Source organism: Heptranchias perlo, chromosome 24 (assembly GCF_035084215.1).
Source record: "Heptranchias perlo isolate sHepPer1 chromosome 24, sHepPer1.hap1, whole genome shotgun sequence".
Classification (NCBI taxonomy): domain Eukaryota; kingdom Metazoa; phylum Chordata; class Chondrichthyes; order Hexanchiformes; family Hexanchidae; genus Heptranchias; species Heptranchias perlo.
The window spans coordinates 19,456,728-19,474,584 of NC_090348.1; the positions used below are offsets into that span (position 1 = coordinate 19,456,728).

General features: G+C 40.4%; 1 protein-coding gene across 1 annotated transcript in view; it reads left to right on the forward strand.

Moving 5' to 3' along the window:
* dus4l (dihydrouridine synthase 4-like (S. cerevisiae)) overlaps positions 1–17,857 on the forward strand; it is a 62,691-nt gene that overhangs the window by 22,295 nt on the left and 22,539 nt on the right. The window contains exons 10-12 of the mRNA XM_068004588.1: positions 2,545–2,677; positions 3,609–3,715; positions 4,947–5,047. Of these exons, the coding sequence (XP_067860689.1) occupies positions 2,545–2,677; positions 3,609–3,715; positions 4,947–5,047 (341 nt within the window). The remainder of the gene's footprint in view (positions 1–2,544; positions 2,678–3,608; positions 3,716–4,946; positions 5,048–17,857) is intronic.

The window sequence follows — 17,857 nt, forward strand, 5'->3', positions numbered from 1 at the left end:
GTGGAAACCGATTGCAAGAATTTAAATGGAATTGTGGGAGAGATGAGCATGGATCTGAGAGTCGATAACACATTCAAGGAATTTGGAGAGGAAAGTAGAGAGGTTGGAGATGAGGTAGTGGTTTGCAAGGATTGAGGATTTTTTTTAATGAGAGGTGATGGTAAGGCCAGTTGAAAGGGTGGAGGACAGTGTCTCAGGAAATTAATTATAATGCCAGCCAGGAAGGGAAGTTAGGTGGTCAGCAGTTTAGTAGGCATGGGGTCGACGGTGCAGGAATTATGTGTGAGATGAATTCAGAGAAGGCATGGAGGGGGAGAGATGGGATTCAGAGTTAGTATATGGAGATAGCTGGGAGGTTTGGATTGGTGGGCAAGGGAAAGGGTGCAAAGCAGCAGAAGCAGCTGTACAGAAGAAAATCATGTCTTCCTGGCATTTACCATAAGAGATAGGAGTAGGCCATTCGGCTCCTCGAGCCTGCTCCGCCATTTAATGAGATCATGGCTGATCTGATTTTTACCTCCACTCCACTTTCCCGCTCTTTCCCCAAATCCTTTGACTCCCTTGCTGATCAAAAATTTGTGTAACTCAGCCTTGAATGTATTCAATGACTCAGCCTCCACAGCTTTTGGGGTAAAGAATTCCAAAGATTCACGACCCTCTGTGAGAAGAAATTCCTCCTAATTTCTGTCTAAACTGGCCTTACCAACCCCTTATTCTGGGACTATGCCCCCTAGTTTTAGATTCCTCCATGAGGGGTAACATCCTCTCAGCATCTACCCTATTGAGTCCCCTCAGAATCTTGTACGTTTCAATAAGATCTCCTCTCATTCTTCTAAACTCCAATGAGTGTAGACCCAACCTGTTCAATCTTTCCTCATATGACAACCCTTCCATACCCAGAATCAACCTAGTGAACCTTCTCTGAACTGCCTGCAATGCAAGTATGTCCTTCCTTAAATAAGGGCACCAGAACTGTACGCAGTACTCCAGGTATGGTCTCATCAGCACCCTTTACAGTTGTAGCATGACTTCCCTGCTTTTATACTCCATCCTCCTAGAAATAAAGGCCAATATTCTGTTTGCCTTCTGGATTACCTGCTGCACCTATATGTTGACTTTTTGTGTTTCATGTAAGAGGACACCCAGATCCCTCTGTACCGCAGCATTTTGTAGTATTTCTCCATTCAAATAATATTTTGCTTTTTTATTTTTCCTCTCAAAATGGATGACTTCACATTTTCCCACATTATATTCCATCTGCCAAATTTTTGCCCATTCGCTTAACCTGTCAATATCCCTTTGCAGACACTTTGTGTCCTCATCGCAACTTGCTTTTCCACCTGCCTTTGTATCATCAGCTAATTTGGCCACAAGGCACTCTGTTCCTTCATCCAAGTCATTGATATATATTGTAAATAGTTGAGGCCCCAGCACTGATCCCTGCGGCACCCCACTAGTTACAGATTGCCATTTTGAAAATGACACTTTTATCCCGACTCTTTGTTTTCTGTTAGTTAGCCAATCCTCTATCCATGCCAGTATATTATCCCCAACACCATGAGCTCTTATCTTGTGCAGTAATCTTTTATGTGGCACCTTATCGAATGCCTTTTGGAAATCGAAATATACTAAATATAGTATTTGTTAGAAGTTAGGTTGGAGAGGGAAGCAGAGAGAAATTTAAGGAGCCAAGCAGTAGTGGAGAAAAGTACGTGAAATACTTGCACCTGATTGGCTTAAATGTCAAACTTGTGAAACAGCAACAAATCACAACTGAGCAATCTTAAAAAAAATAATAGAAAGAAAACTGTTTATTACTTGAGGACCTGATGATCTGGAGAAGCAATAGCAATTAGATTCTGATTGATCTTAATTACTTCCCTGCTGGGAATTTCTGAGCAGTGGCCTTAAGGGGATGAGCTCAGTAAAATACCTTAATTGCTAAACATCACAACCATCTTCCATAATTCAGACTGACTATAAGTATTGCCACAGAATAGCTATTTCAAATTGCTTCCTAAAATCTTATTTAAAGGATCCAAACGTTGATAGCAATGGTAGATTTACTCATTTGAAAGGTAGGAGAATGCCTACAGAACATTTGCTATCTTAATGTGTGAAGCAGTGCCTACGGTAATGTTAGAGTTGGACATATTTGTGGAGGTTTCATCACATGACCTCCTGCCTCCAACCACCCGCCCAAACAGCCATTTTTTCCCATCTCCAATATTTTTATAATTAATAAAGTAAAGTGCCCAAAGAAAATGGGGTGGGGGGAAACACACTTTTTTAATACTCATGTTTTTTCTCCTGGGTTGCTTGCATAAGTGTCCAGGAGATTAATCTTTAATTCCTGAAGACTCCAGGACAATCCTGGAGGGTAGGTAATGTAACAACTTTTTCTGGTTAGGGTGAACTTATTTAATATAACAATGAAAAACTGTTACTTTACCAAGACCAAAAAGAAATATAGCCAGTAAATTCTGCTGCCAGTCCCTGGACCCTGCTACACTAAGCTAGTACATAACTGATTTTGGTCTGCAGATTGTGTGCAAATTTGTCTCAAGTTGATCGCTGCAAAGAGGAATATGCCACCATGATTTTTAGTATTGATTGCTACTGCTGTTATGAAGCAATAAACAAACTCAAAAGCCTAGTCTTGTGGGGCCAGACTACAGTATCCCATGAGGATGCAATACCATCCATGCTTGTATCACAAGATTGCGTAGTGATAGGCATTGGGGTTTTTTAGCCTTACTTGAAAATTTCATCCCTTGTACATTACCCTGTGAGCAACTCAGAAATCAAACTGAAAATGCAGAACGTCTTGTTGCCGGAATTGACCAACAGGCACCATGATGTAGCTTGGATGGTGGTGAGAACGGCCCTTCCAGTGTGGTCTTTTCTGCACACTCGGCATCTCAGCACCAGCGCGAGCTGCCCTCAAGGCTGCAGCGGGGACAAGACCGCCATCCATCTCCTGGTGGACTGCTCCTTCGCGCAGAAGGTGTGAAGAGAAACGCGTTGGTATCTGTCCTAGTTCATCCCCAATAGCTCGGTAACATCGGACTCTGTGCTCTACGGGCTATTCCCTGGGACGCACACAGAGACAGATATCAACTGCTGCTGGAAGACCATCAACTTGGTGAAGGAGGCCCGTTTGTCCGCCCAAAACCTGCTGGTCTTCCAGCTGAAGGAGCTGTCCACCACTGAGTGTTGCTGCCTGGTACACTGCAAGGTCCAGGACTACGTGCTGCAGGACGCACTGAAGTGAGGTGCAGCCTACGCAAAGGCTCTATGGGGAAAGGCCATCCCACCTTTGCATTGTACACCATGTATCATAAGAAATGTACTGTGTTTGAATTGTAATATTGGGATTGTATTGTGTACGATCTGTATTATACTATTTTGAATTGTATTGCTTTGGAAATGTGATATTTACATTGAACTGTGTGTATCCTTAAATTCTATGAAATAAACTATATTTTGAAATATAAAAAAAAACAAACTGAAAATGCTACTGTAGATCAGTTACTACTCCCGTGTTTTAAATGAAGGGTAAATTCTAAACCCTAATATATGTTGTGATTTTTGGTTTCTTTTGGTAGGTTTCATCAAGTACAATGACACTACAGTGGATTGCAGTTGCGTCTTTCTTGTACGCAGAAATAGGCTTCGTTTTGTTTCTATGTTTACCATTCATCTCCCCTCGAAGGTAAGTTTGCAGAACAAAATTGGTTAATAATGTTAATTTAACTTGGGTTTGTATACATTTCAGAATCGACACATATGCCTGACCAAATTATATTGAAGCTGTGGAATCTAGACTGTTGGGTTTTGGAAATAAATTGTGAAACAAATCCCAAGAATTTAGTAGAATTTATACTGGAAAACATTTTCAATGAGTTTCAGTTGTGAAATTGCAGTTTCAAGGCAATGCATCAGATTAGCACTTCCCCTTTATTAACCTTCAACATAAAATCTGTCCTTGAAACATGGTTGCTTACTACTTGCATGTTATCCACTGCCATGGAGTCTCTGATTAGCCTTGTGCCCCTGATGACCTCAGACTGAGTAGGGTACAGATGTCAAAATATAAGTTTGTCAAATGGACTACAAAGAGTCAAAACCATGCCCCTCACCCCCAAACATGACTCAATCTTACCTGTTAATCAAACCTGTTTTGTTATAAAAATCAAAAAGATGTCAAATACAAATTTTATACAGCAGGGAAATCTCCACCTTTTTGAAACTGTTATTGCAGGACATTGACACCTATGCAAAGAGCTATCAGAGACATTGCTGGACAAAATAACTAATGGCTCTGCACTCAACAGACAGCATATTAACCCATTTTTATTCCACCGGAACAACTATCAGATGTATATTGTTGCCGTTGGTATGCTAGACTACAATGTGTATTCTCTGAAATGGATGAATTGGCTAATAGTATATAATTGTAATCCTGTGTATCCTGTGACCAGCAAGAAAGAATTCAATAAATAATCCGTCATAGATAACGATGCTTAATTTTTGTCACATTCTCGAATAATAAATGTAATACCACTTATAGTAACTCTTGCTATGTTGTGTTTTGTTGCAGGGCAGGAAAAGGTTAAATAACTAAGTCTGTATAGAATCACGTAACTTTACAGCACAAAAGAGGTCATTTGGCACCTGTGCTGCCTTACTGAAATCATCTATCAGCTTAATTCCATTCTTCTGCCTTTACCCCATACCGTTCAAAAATGTTCTTTTCAAATATTTACCCACCTTACTTTTAAAAGCTATTATGGACTCCACCATTTCATTTCATGGCCTGACAAGCTAATGCATTTTTTAAAATAATCTGACCCTGTCCCTTCATTCTTTTGGTGATTATCTTAAATTTATGCTCTCCAGTTACTAATTGTACTACAATAGTGTGACTCATGTTTGTCTTTCAGATGGTTGAAAATTTTCAATTTCCGTTTATGGGAGAAAATTGCTTCATACTGGAATAGAGCATTCCTCACAATCATTGTAGTGTTGGTTGTTTTATTCTTTGGTAAGTGGGGCTTTTCACAAAGAAATATGCATATTTTTTCAGGAAATTTGTTTTAATGCATTTCAAAGGTGTATATACAAAATATGTTGTATCTGTATTGAAGCATAGTATTTTAGCTTGCTGCTTTCTCTTTGTGGTCTAGTTTGTTGTTATTACTGTTCTCCATTTTTATTGAACTCTTAAGTTAGGGGTGCATTAGGGTTTTTTCTTTGCGTATTATGGAGTATCAGGACTACATGTAAAGTTTAAATCTGTTTTCCTATTAATTTTCATGTATCACAGGTTGCTTTTACTAACAGATCTTGGTGTTCTGATTTAGGATTTATTCACCATAAGACAACAGTGCTAAAAACTCTAACCAACAATATTCAAGCAGGACAAACCAGCAAATAAGAATTATATGTACAAATAGGATTTACTTGCCTCTGCTCAGGGGCTGCATTTGCACTTAGGGCTGCAAGTTGGATGACCCTACTTCAAACAATGAAGATTTGGGGAATCAACTTTGAAAATTATTTGAAACTTCCAAGGACTCAAGGAGGGGGAAAGGGCATGATGAAGGCTGACAGCCTTTAATCTCTTCAGCCCTGTTGCCCCAAAAATGCTGCCAGACCCTGATTGCCATCCCAATGATCTTACCCTCCTCGATACTCCCCAACCTCAAAACTACTCCCCTCAATCCTTCCAGACACTTCGTGCACACCCACCCAGCAGTACCCCCAATCTCCGGGATAACCCAAGTTGAGTGAGTGGGCAAATACATGGCAGATGCAGTCTAGTGTGGATAAATGTGAAGTTATCCACTTCGGAAGGAAAAACAGAAAGGCAGAATATTATTTAAATGGTGATAGATTAGGAAATGTTGATGTACAAAGGGACCTGGGTGTCCTTGTACATCAGTCACTGAAAGTAAACATGCAGGTGCAGCAAGCAGTTAGGAAAGCAAATGGTATGTTGGCCTTCATTGCAAGAGGATTTGAGTACGGGAGCAAGGATGTCTTACTGCAGTTATACAGGGCCTTGGTGAGACCACACCTGGAGTATTGTCTGCAGTTTTGGTCTCCTTACCTAAGAAAGGATATACTTGCCATAGAGGGAGTGCAGCGAAGGTTCACCAGACTGATTCCTGGGATGGCAGGAATGTCGTATGAGGAGAGATTGGGTCGACTCGGCCTGTATTCACTGGAGTTTCGAAGAATGAGAGGGGATCTCATTGAAACATATAAAATTCTGACAGGGCTAGACAGAGTGGATGCAGGGAGGATGATTCCCCTGGCTGGGGGGTCCAGAACGAGGGGTCACAGTCTCAGGATACGGGACTGAGATGAGGAGAAATTTCTTCACTCAGAGGGAGGTGAACCTGTGGAATTCTCTACTGCAGAAGGCTGTGGAGGCCAAGTCACTGAATACATTTAAGAAGGAGCTAGATGGATTTCTAGACACAAAAGACATCAAGGGGTATGGGGAGAGAGCAGGAATATGGTATTGAGATAGAAGATCAGCTATGATCATATTGAATGGCGGAGCAGGCCCGAAGGGTCAAATGGCCTACTTCTCCTATTTTCTATGTTTCTATGTTTAATCCAGATCCCAGGACCAACTACTGATACTCCCAGACCCAAGGACTCTGTCTGTTTCCTTCTAAACCCCACCATCTCCCTCCCATTTCATTCAGACCCAGGCACACTACTCCCATATTTAGTACTTTTGAGTTTTAGGTCTGATCTTCAGAAAGTATTCAGGTGAGTTGAGTTAAATAGTTTCCAAATCAACAAAATTGTATGTGGGGGGTGGGGGAGAGAAGGAGGAATATAAAAGTGACAATATGGGTTCAATGTACTGGTGAAAGAAGCTGTGAAATGCACAAATTCTCCACAACGTGTCCTCCAATTAGTTTAAAAGCTTTTAAAAATATAAATCCCTCTGAATCTAAATCATGTGTCTTGGAAACAAATACAATTTAAAATGGACACTGCTTCTCTTTTTCCCCCCAAAATTGGTAGATAAGGGAGTGCCTATGGATGTTATTTATATGGACTTTCAGAAGGCATTAGATAAGGTTCCACACAAGAGACTGTTAGCAAAAATAAAAGTACACGGAGTTGGAGGCAACTTTTGACATAGGTAGGAACTTGGTTAGAAGGTAGGAGACAAGAGAGTGATAATGGATATGTACTCCAATTGGTAGGATGCGACTAGTAGTGTCCCCCAGGGATCTGTACTGGAGCCTCAGCTTTTCACTATATTTATCTATGACTTAGATGAAGGAATAGAAAGACGTATATCCAAGTTTGCTGATAATACCAAGTTAGGTGGCACCGTAAGTAGGTAGATGGCAGCGGAAAGTTGCAATGGGACATTGATAGATTAAATGAGTGGGCAAAACTGTGGCAGATGGAGCTCAATGTTGGGAAGTGCAAGGTCATCCACTTTGGACCTAAGAAAGAAACTAGTGAACAGGTACAAAAGATAAGTTAAAAAGCTAATGTAATGTTAGCAATCATCTTAAGAGGGCTGGAATACAAAGGGGTGGAAGTTATGCTATAGTTGCATAAAGCTCTGGTTAGACCGCATCTGGAGTACTGCGTTCGGTTCTGGGCACCGCACCTCACGAAGGATATATTGGCCTTGTAGGGATGCAGAGTAGATTCACCAGAATTATACCCGGGCTTAGAAGATTAAATTGTGAGGATAGGTTGCATAGACTAGGCTTGTATTCCCTCGAGTATAGAAGATTATGGGGTGATCTAATTGAGGTGTTTAAGATGATTAAGTATATGACAGGGTAGATATTTCCTCTGATGGGGGAATCCAGAACAAGGGGGCATAACCTTAAAATTAGAGCTGGGCTGTTGAGGGGGTGATGTCAGAAAGCACTTCTTCACACAAAGGGTAGTGGAAATCTGGAACTCTTCACACCACCCCCCCGCCCCTCAAAAGCCGTTGAGACTAGGTCAATTGAAAATTTACAAACTCCGATTGATAGATTTTTGTTAGATAAGGGTATTAAGAGATATGGAACCAAGGCAGATAACTAGAGTTAAGATACAGATCAGCCGTGATCTAATTAAACGGTGGACCAGGCTCGAGGGGCTAAATGGCCTACCCCTGTTCCTACAGAGGATAGTATCAGTAGTGGGTCCTGAGATCTAGGTTACCTGATAGTTCCTATGTAAAACAGTTTGGCCCTGATACATAAACAAGTACGTTTAGGAATGTTTTTCAAATGACACGAACAGGAATTTTTGCTGAGACTGATAAACTGTAGTTGAACTTTCAATGATTTGATGACATGAGATAATTAATCCGATAAATTCACTCATTTTATGTTTTTCCACCCACCCCCCCACCCCACCCCACCCCACCCCCTCCGAACAATTTCTGCCTCTCTCCTTAAATAGTGGCTCCTTGTTATGGCATGATTAAATGGACTCCAGCAAGAAACCAGGACCTCAGCAAGGGGCCATTATTCATTTGTGAGTCTTGACAGTGATTTCCAGTGAGCCATAGTGCCACAGTAGATATTACTGCTGAACGACATCCACACACACAATTGCAGCAGGGCCCCTTGGATAGCAACCAGGAGCAGAAACCCTAACTAATTTTCCTCCTCCACAACATGGTTGAATTCCATATCCAATTAGAGGGTGAGAAGGTTGATTCTCAAACAAGCGTACTGAGCTTGAATAAAGGAGACTATGATGGTATGAGAGCGGAATTGATTAAAGTGGACTGGGAAAATAGATTAAAGGGTAAGACGGTACATGAGCAGTGGTGTTCATTTAGGGAGTTATTTTACAACTTTCAAAATAAATATATTCCACTGAGGAAAAAAGGGTGTAAAAGAAATGACAGCCATCCGTGGCTAAGTAAAGAAATCAAGGATAGTATCCGACTAAAAACAAGGACCTATAAGGTAGCCAAACTTAGTGGGAGGATAGAAGATTGGGAATTCTTCAAAAGACAGCAAAAAGTAACTAAAGGATTGATTAAGAAAGGGAAGTTAGATTATGAAAAGAAATTAGCAAAAAATATAAAAACAGATAGCAAGAGTTTCTATAGTTATATAAAAAGAAAAAGGGTGGCTAAGGCAAACATAGGTCCCTTAGAGGATGAGACCGGGAAATTAATGGTGGGAAACATGGAGATGGCAAAAATGCTGAACAAATATTTTGTTTCAGTCTTTACAGTAGAGGACACTAAGAATATCCCAACACTGGACAAACAGGGGACTCTCGGGGGGGAGGAGCTAAATACGATTAAAATCACTCAGGAGATGGTACTCAGTAAAATAATGGGACTCAAGGCGGATAAATCCCCTGGACCTGATGGCTTCCATCCTAGGGTCTTGAGGGAAGTGGCAGTAGGGATTGTGGATGCTTTGGTGATAGTTTTCCAAAATTCCCTGGACTCAGGAGAGGTCCCGGCAGATTGGAAAACTGCTAATGTAACACCGTTATTTAAAAAGGGTAGTAGGCAGAAGGCTGGAAATTATAGGCCAGTTAGCTTAACATCTGTGGTGGGTAAAATTTTGGAGTCTATTATTAAGGAGACAGTAACGGAACATTTAGATAAGCATAATTTAATAGGACAAAGTCAGCATGGCTTTATGAAGGGGAAGTCATGTCTGACAAATTTGCTTGAGTTCTTCGAGGATATAACGTATAGGGTGGATAAAGGGGAACCAGTGGACGTAGTGTATTTAGACTTCCAGAAGGCATTCGACAAGGTGCCACATAAAAGATTATTACTTAAGATAAAAAATCACGGGATTGGGGGTAATATTCTGGCATGGGTGGAGGATTGGTTATCGAACAGGAAGCAGAGAGTTGGGATAAATGGTTCATTTTCGGACTGGCAACCAGTAACCAGTGGTGTTCCACAGGGGTCGGTGCTGGGTCCCCAACTCTTTACAATCTATATTAACGATTTGGAGGAGGGGACCGAGTGCAACATATCAAAATTTGCAGATGATACAAAGATGGGAGGGAAAGTAGAGAGTGAGGAGGACATAAAAAACCTGCAAGGGGATATAGACAGGCTGGGTGAGTGGGCGGAGATTTGGCAGATGCAATATAATATTGGAAAATGTGAGGTTATGCACTTTGGCAGGAAAAATCAGAGAGCAAGTTATTTTCTTAATGGCGAGAGACTGGAAAGTACTGCAGTACAAAGGGATCTGGGGGTCCTAGTGCAAGAAAATCAAAAAGTTGGTATGCAGGTGCAGCAGGTGATCAAGAAAGCCAACGGAATGTTGGCTTTTATTGCTAGGGGGATAGAATATAAAAACAAGGAGGTATTGCTGCAGTTATATAAGGTATTGGTGAGACCGCACCTGGAATACTGCATACAGTTTTGGTCTCCATACTTAAGAAAAGACATACTTGCTCTCGAGGCAGTACAAAGAAGGTTCACTCGGTTAATCCCGGGGATGAGGGGGCGGACATATGAGGAGAGGTTGAGTAGATTGGGACTCTACTCATTGGAGTTCAGAAGAATGAGAGGCGATCTTATTGAAACATACAAGATTGTGAAGGGTCTTGATCGGGTGGATGCAGTAAGGATGTTCCCAAAGATGGGTGAAACTAGAACTAGGGGGCATAATCTTAGAATAAGGGGCTGCTCTTTCAAAACTGAGATGAGGAGAAACTTCTTCACTCAGAGGGTGGTCGGTCTGTGGAATTTGCTGCCCCAGGAAGCTGTGGAAGCTACATCATTAAATAAATTTAAAACAGAAATAGACAGTTTCCTAGAAGTAAAGGGAATTAGGGGTTATGGGGAGCGGGCAGGAAATTGGACATGAAGCTGAGTTCGGATCGGTCAATGCCCTGTGGGTGGCGGAGAGGGCCCAGGGGCTATGTGGCCGGGTCCTGCTCCGACTTCTTGTGTTCTTTAGATTTGTGGTTGGGATCAGATCAGCCATGATCTTATTGAATGGCGGAGCAGGCTCGAGGGGCCGATTGGCCTACTCCTGCTCCAATTTCTTATGTTCTTATGTTCTTATGTTCTTATCCAGGGTTTTCAAAACCAATTTCAGTGACCCATCCATGGGTCTGAGATTGGCTAACTCAGCACAACTGAAAATTGAACTTAGAACCATTCTGTCTGTGTAGTTAAGTTTCACAGTAGGCAGTGCACTTGCAATGTGCTATTGGGAGAGCATTTTCAGTGACTTTTTGTCAGAATCTATGATCAGATATCAAATCTGAAACCTTCCCAGTTATGGCTCAGCTATTCACTATCTTAACCAGTTTTGAGACGGAGCAAAACAAATGTTGTAACCTGGGAGGCATTTAGCTGTGTAGGAGTTGGAAAATTGCTATATATACATGTAATGTGTTTTTAAATATTATTCAACCTCAGATTATGAACTTCTATTTAGAAATCATTGAAACCTTTTTCAATCACCTTTCATAATGTTAGTTAACTACTCAGTATAATTTTCTGCTACTCCAAATTAGAATAAAAATTTAAATTATAAGTAAATACAGATATGTCTTGAGTTCAGTGTAATCTGGAGGAGTTCACTGCAGTGCTTGTTTCCATTATAACGAAGCGGTGTTATGCAGCGTTAAACTGCCATTGCTTTCATGACATCTTTAGTGGCACATGTACTAGATAGTGCCTTGACTCACATAATAAGCTCAGTGGCAGGATGTTTTGGGACACTAGCAACAATGCAGTCATGGCCTCATCATTATCCCTGTGGTAATATTAGGTGACTTTTGCTCCCTTAACAAAATGATGCAGAGCAACTTTGAGTCAAGGTTTCATAGATACTGTGCAAAGTCTTTACTTAGTGAGATCTGGGGCCTTTGTGAGGACTTGGTCCCTGGCAAAGGAACACAGATTGGCATGTAGCATCTATCACCGTTATCTTATTTGGCTGGCATTGCAATGCCCTCTCTTATCTCTGCAGAAGTGAGTGCATATGATTTGGACGCTCTGCAGGTGACTATTTGCAACGGCTAGCCTTATATGTACACCTGTAGGTTGCAATGAGACATCAGCACCTGGAGGTATTACCCTATTCCAATCCATGAGACTGAACAACACATCTTCAGGCAATGTAAGGCAATTGGAATTGGAATATAATGTAGACCACGTCACACTTCTACATTGTGGCATCATGACAAACATTTGAAATGGACTACTCATTACAAAAATAAACAGGATGAGCATCACTGGAATGTTATGAATCCTTATTTGCGTACTAGTTGATCTAACATGGCATTGCACACGGAGTCAATACCAAGTATAGTCTTCAGGTGAAACGGGGTTAGAGGGCAAAGGATAATTGTATCAGGACATGCAGACGTAATACTGTTCCCATTTATAGGTCATACGTTCTGTCCTTGTACTTCAGTTATAAATTCCTATGTCCATACTTTATAATGGAAGCTGCTTATGTAAATTGTCACACTAATTACAGCCTCCTGGCAGTGCTGGCACTGTGATACCTCCGCTGGCAGAAGGGTGTAAGTATAGTGCGATAAGCTTACACAGGAAGCTTCCATTAGAAATGTGGACATGGCAATTTATAATGAAAAAGTTGACAAAGTGCATGCAGAATTAAGATTTTTAATATATAGATAAATGGTCATAGCTATGCAGCATTAAACTACCAAATTATAAGCAGAGTTAGTGTTTCAATTCTTGGATGCTAACTAGACATGCAGAAGTGGAGTTAGGCATTTTAGCTAATTATACTTGCACAGCCTTGGTGAGCTGCATGGCCTGTTTCTATGCATGATTCTACTCTTTGATTCTATGTGAATGAGTAATGCTCCCATGTATATACTATACTTACAGAAAAATATTGTTTAATATAATAGGGTTAAATTTGAGGTTATTTTAAAGCCTGTGTCTCGTATTCTATGCGGAATACTTCCCAAGTTGTAAAAATCAATATTGCCGTATAGAATAATTTAGTAAATTACTGTACTATAAATGTATTTGGATGGTCTGCAAGAAGGAAAATTATATTATTGTTAAGTAACTTGTTCTTTTTTGCATTTGCCATGGGAAGTGCAAATCACTTGACCGGGAAGAATGCAATAAACCCAGGACTGACAAAGTTGATCTTGATGAGAAAGGCATAAAATTTATTGTGGAAGCTAGGAAAAAGCTCCTCCCAAGAACATACTGAATTACAATATATATTGTAGTGTTTACAGGACTGCAATTGAATGGGATGGGTGGAGCATGAAGTTGAAGCTTAAACGGCATATTTATTAGAACCCTTTGACTCACTGTTTTTGATGTGATCTATCTTTATTCTTGAATAATTATGTTGTGATATTGAAAACAACTTTATGTAGTTTGTATAATTGAGTCAGTGCACTGCAGGACAAACTTTATCGCCACTGATGTAATGTTGGCTCTAGATTAATACAGCACTGAATGACCTATACTATATATTAGTTAATTGTGAACAATTTTACAACACCAAGTTATAGTCCAGCAATTTTATTTTAAATTCACAAGCTTTCGGAGACTTCCTCCTTCCTCAGGTAAATGTTTACCTGAGGAAGGAGGAAGTCTCCGAAAGCTTGTGAATTTAAAATAAAATTGCTGGACTATAACTTGGTGTTGTAAAATTGTTTACAATTGTCAACCCCAGTCCATCACCGGCATCTCCACATCATATATTAGTTAGTTTACTAGTTCATATGCTCTTGTCTATTTACATCTATTTTATATCTCTCTCTCTTCCCCACGACACACCCTCCCCCCGCCCCAGTTATTTTATGTCTCCACGCACCATTCAATGGGTGAGATAGTGTACAGGCAACCTCATGCATTTAGTAATGTTGCTTTTGGCATAATTCCTTGTATTCACAAAAGATTTCTTGTACTGTGTAAGGTGAGAGAATTCAGTGCCGAAAATGGAACACTTTTGTACTTTGGGCATGCCACGTCCGTATTGAGGATTCACAAATAAAGTATAATGTAGAGTGAAGCTCTCCCAGTAGCCTGAGTGAGATTTCCAGTTTTGCTATTACCTGAGTTGTAGGAACTAGGGAGAAGGCTGGCACTACCCAAACCTCTTTCACAGACACTTTCATCAGAAAAGAGGAAAATTTCAAAATCAATTAGTTTGGGTTGAAATTCAACCTAGGTCTCAGTCATGGAGCAAGATTATGCTAACCCACTACAACAGCTTATCCAACTGATATTTTATTTCTTTCCTCCTTCCCTGCCCTTAGATTTATGGTGAAGTGTCTAGCATCCATACCAATGGCATGACTAAGGCTAGAAAATTAAGTGCAAACTCACATTCTTTTTTTTAATTTGTTCATGGGATGTGGGCATCGCTGGCAAGGTCAGCATTTATTGCCCATCCCTAATATCACTCTATGGCACAATACATTGGAGAACACATGCTTTGTGGGCACCAGTAAGGTTGAAGAGAGTAAAAGAGAAGGTGAAGTAAATCAGGAAATGACCATTAAGTAAAATCAACCTTGGTTTGAAAACTGAGGGAGGTGAGGGGTTAAACAATTTTGAGGTCCTGGGAAAGAATGTCGAGGATGGATACAGAAGGGCAAAGTATGTGCAGACAGACTACTTGCAGTTTAGAAGGAAGAAGATAGTTCAGAGAAGCACTGACCATTGTAGTACCTATAATACTGAGAAAAGAAAGGATGGGAAATGAGTGAGAGAGAGAGATTGGTTAGGCAATCAGTTTCTCACTTCTTTCGGTTGACTAGATTTTTCTTGTATTCTGTCCAGCAATGCGAGAGAAATGCTAGCGTCTCGCCTGATATGGGAACAATACTCCAGACTTGCAAGAGAGATTAAAGAGGTGCCCTAGGATGGGTAGATTTGAAAGTGCACATCTTGAGGACGATGGGAGGGATACTATCATGGCCATTAGTCTTTGCACATGACTAGCTTATTCAGTAAATTATAGAAGTGGCGTCTGGAGCTTCCTAATGGCTCCGCAGTAAAGCAGTTTCTCAGTGTAGAACTGAGCCATCCATATCTGGAAGATCCCAGTATTGATTCTTGGTCTGCGTTGAGTTGCAGGGTAGCTCCCAGGCTAGGAAAAGGAAAAATGAGTTAAGGTGTCCACTCCTGATTGTTATCTAATGACCCTTGCTGGAAAGTGTACATGTGTGGACGTTGGGTGAAGACAGGATGAGCTCTCTATATTTGAATAGCTTAAAAAGCGTCAACGTCTATGCACAGGCATGAGCTACCAGAGCCCAGCACCCATGGACTGCACTCCAGCGAGAGTCGGCATCTTCATCAGAGGGGAAAATTAGAAGAACGTTTTTTTAAAGAATGTCGGTCTGAGATTTAAAGCTCTAAGTCACAGGAATACAACAACCATTAAGCAGTTAACTATATATATCTGAACAGTGTGTAGGTCACTTCCAGTTTAGTACGGGTCTGCTATTTATTTTGCATCAATTGTGATCACCAAATTTGATACCGGAGTTGCTGTTTTGGCTCAAAATACTGAGAGCAACAAATATTATCATTTGTTCTCAGACTTTGTTCACATGCTTTCTGGAAGTAGCATCCTGCTCTGGCACATTCTTTGTGTTATTATGCCAACATAGATATTTAAGAATGTACGTTTTTCATTTGTTTGTTTTTGGTAATGTTTCAACGTGCTGTTTTCATTGGACAACAAAACTTCCAAATTGCCCTTCATAGTTGCTGTCATTCTGTGGTCAGTTTCCTTTTCTCACCACCCCAGCCTGCAAAAAGCAAAGTGTGGATATATCGATTTTTTTGTGACTTTTATTTTGCTAGTATTGTCAATTCTAATTAACATTGGGCTGCTTCAGCTTCAGGTAGTTCAGCTTAATTTCATACAATGGTTATTCCAGGAGTTTTTTTGTAATGAAGTGTGCTTATGTTGCTACCCATGTTTGCAAGGCTGTTTTTTTGGTCTTCTGATTGGCCTGCAAAAATCTTGGGCTACTCTTCAGTACAAATATTCAAAATCATATTAATTTTGTACAGTAGAACAAATCAAGTTTGTAATAGAATGTGGTAACATCACATTGAAAACATACATATTATAAAATATGAGTTGAATTGCATTGTGCCCATTTGACTTTGGCAGACAAGTTGCATCCCCATCACAGTTCTTGTTTTTCCTTGCCCAATCTGGTGACTACTTGCATAACTTTTCTTTTTAACAAGGTCAAAACAGAGTGAAAATATTATTCATACTGGTTGGTTGCCTTTTTAGAAGAAATGTTCTTCAGAAACCTGAGCCACTGATGAGCATAGCAACTGGTAAAAGCAGATTATAACTGAGCCAGACAGATCAGAAGGACCTAGGTCTGATTCTTGAGCTACACTGAGTTAGTTAATCTCAGCCCCAGTAGGGGAACTACTGTTGGTAGGGAAATTCTGCCAGGAAACCTGCTCCAGATTGCTATCTAATGACTCCAGCTAGAAAGTGGCTTGTGTGTGGATATTGGGTGAGGACAGGATTGGAGCTCAGCTGTGATGCCCCTGAGTTGAATAGCCCACAAACTCACTTTCTTAGTTTACACCTAAATAGTCACTTTGGCAAGGTATCATAGGGAGGGCAGTGCCCATGGAACCATGACCCTGCATGAGTCATCAACTTCAGGAGAGGAGGAGTTAGGAAACATAATATTTCATAGCCTTTGGAGACAGATGCATTATACCATTAAGTGTTAGGGTGTGGTTTGGCACGTAGTTTCCTGTATTGAGAGTTTACAGTGGTAGGGAGGATGGGACGGTAAGAAAGAGATGAATGATCAGCCTCCACAACAATACAATACATAACAGGTACAGTGTAGAATTGCTAAGACCTAGATAAATAACTCTTTAAAAAGGGAAAGTAGTCTATGTAAGACTTCTTAATGTCCATTGAATAATGTATGACATTGTACTATACAATTTTCGTATATTTACAAAATTTCCAGAAATATGATCTTTAATTGTTTTAATGTTCATAAAAACCCAATTTAGTTTATTTTTAAATTCATATTCCAAGGTTACATCTGAATAACTGGCAAGGATGCACCATTGCTGTCTCAAACAAGTCCATCATCAATCCAGCTATTATTTATATCTTCAAATAACTTTGTATTGTTCCCTTTAGCTGGTACTGGTAATCAGCCTAGCAGCTCAAAAAAGTCCCAAACAACTTGGGGCGTTGGCTATTACAAAACAGGTTTTAATTTATTGGATGGATTTTTACCAGTCCAAGGATATAAAAATAAGCCTGCTGCCTTGAGAATTTAAGTCACCCATTCTAATGATTTAATGCAATCAAGCTATTAATTTGCCTCAACTATTTGAAAGTGTAATGACTTTTAAAAATTTCATTTATGGACCATAGTTTTTTTGATCTTTTGAATATTCTGCCAGACCCAAAACAGCAACACACAAATGAATTGACCATCAAATTACAAGCAGTCAGAATGACAGTTCATTACAGCTCCCTGAACAGTCTGAGTAAAGGCACTGCCTAGGCAAATACTAAGCTGTAGAGACCAGAAGGTCCAATGTTTTGCGCTGAGTTAGCTGTTCTTAGCTGGGGCAGCAGCTGGGTTGCTAGAATTGGCTTCAATGCCCTTGGACTAGGTCGGAGAAAAATCAGCAAGGGTTCCCACTCCAATTGCTCTCCAGCAACCCATACTGAAAAGTGTATGTGCATATTTAAGGAGGAAGAAACCAGGTCACTACAGATCTGTCAGTTCAACATCAATTGCAGGGAATCTATCATCAGAGACAGAGTGACTGAGCACATGTACAAATATCAGCTGATTCAAGAGAGTCAGCATGGATTTGTGAAGGGTAGATCTTGTC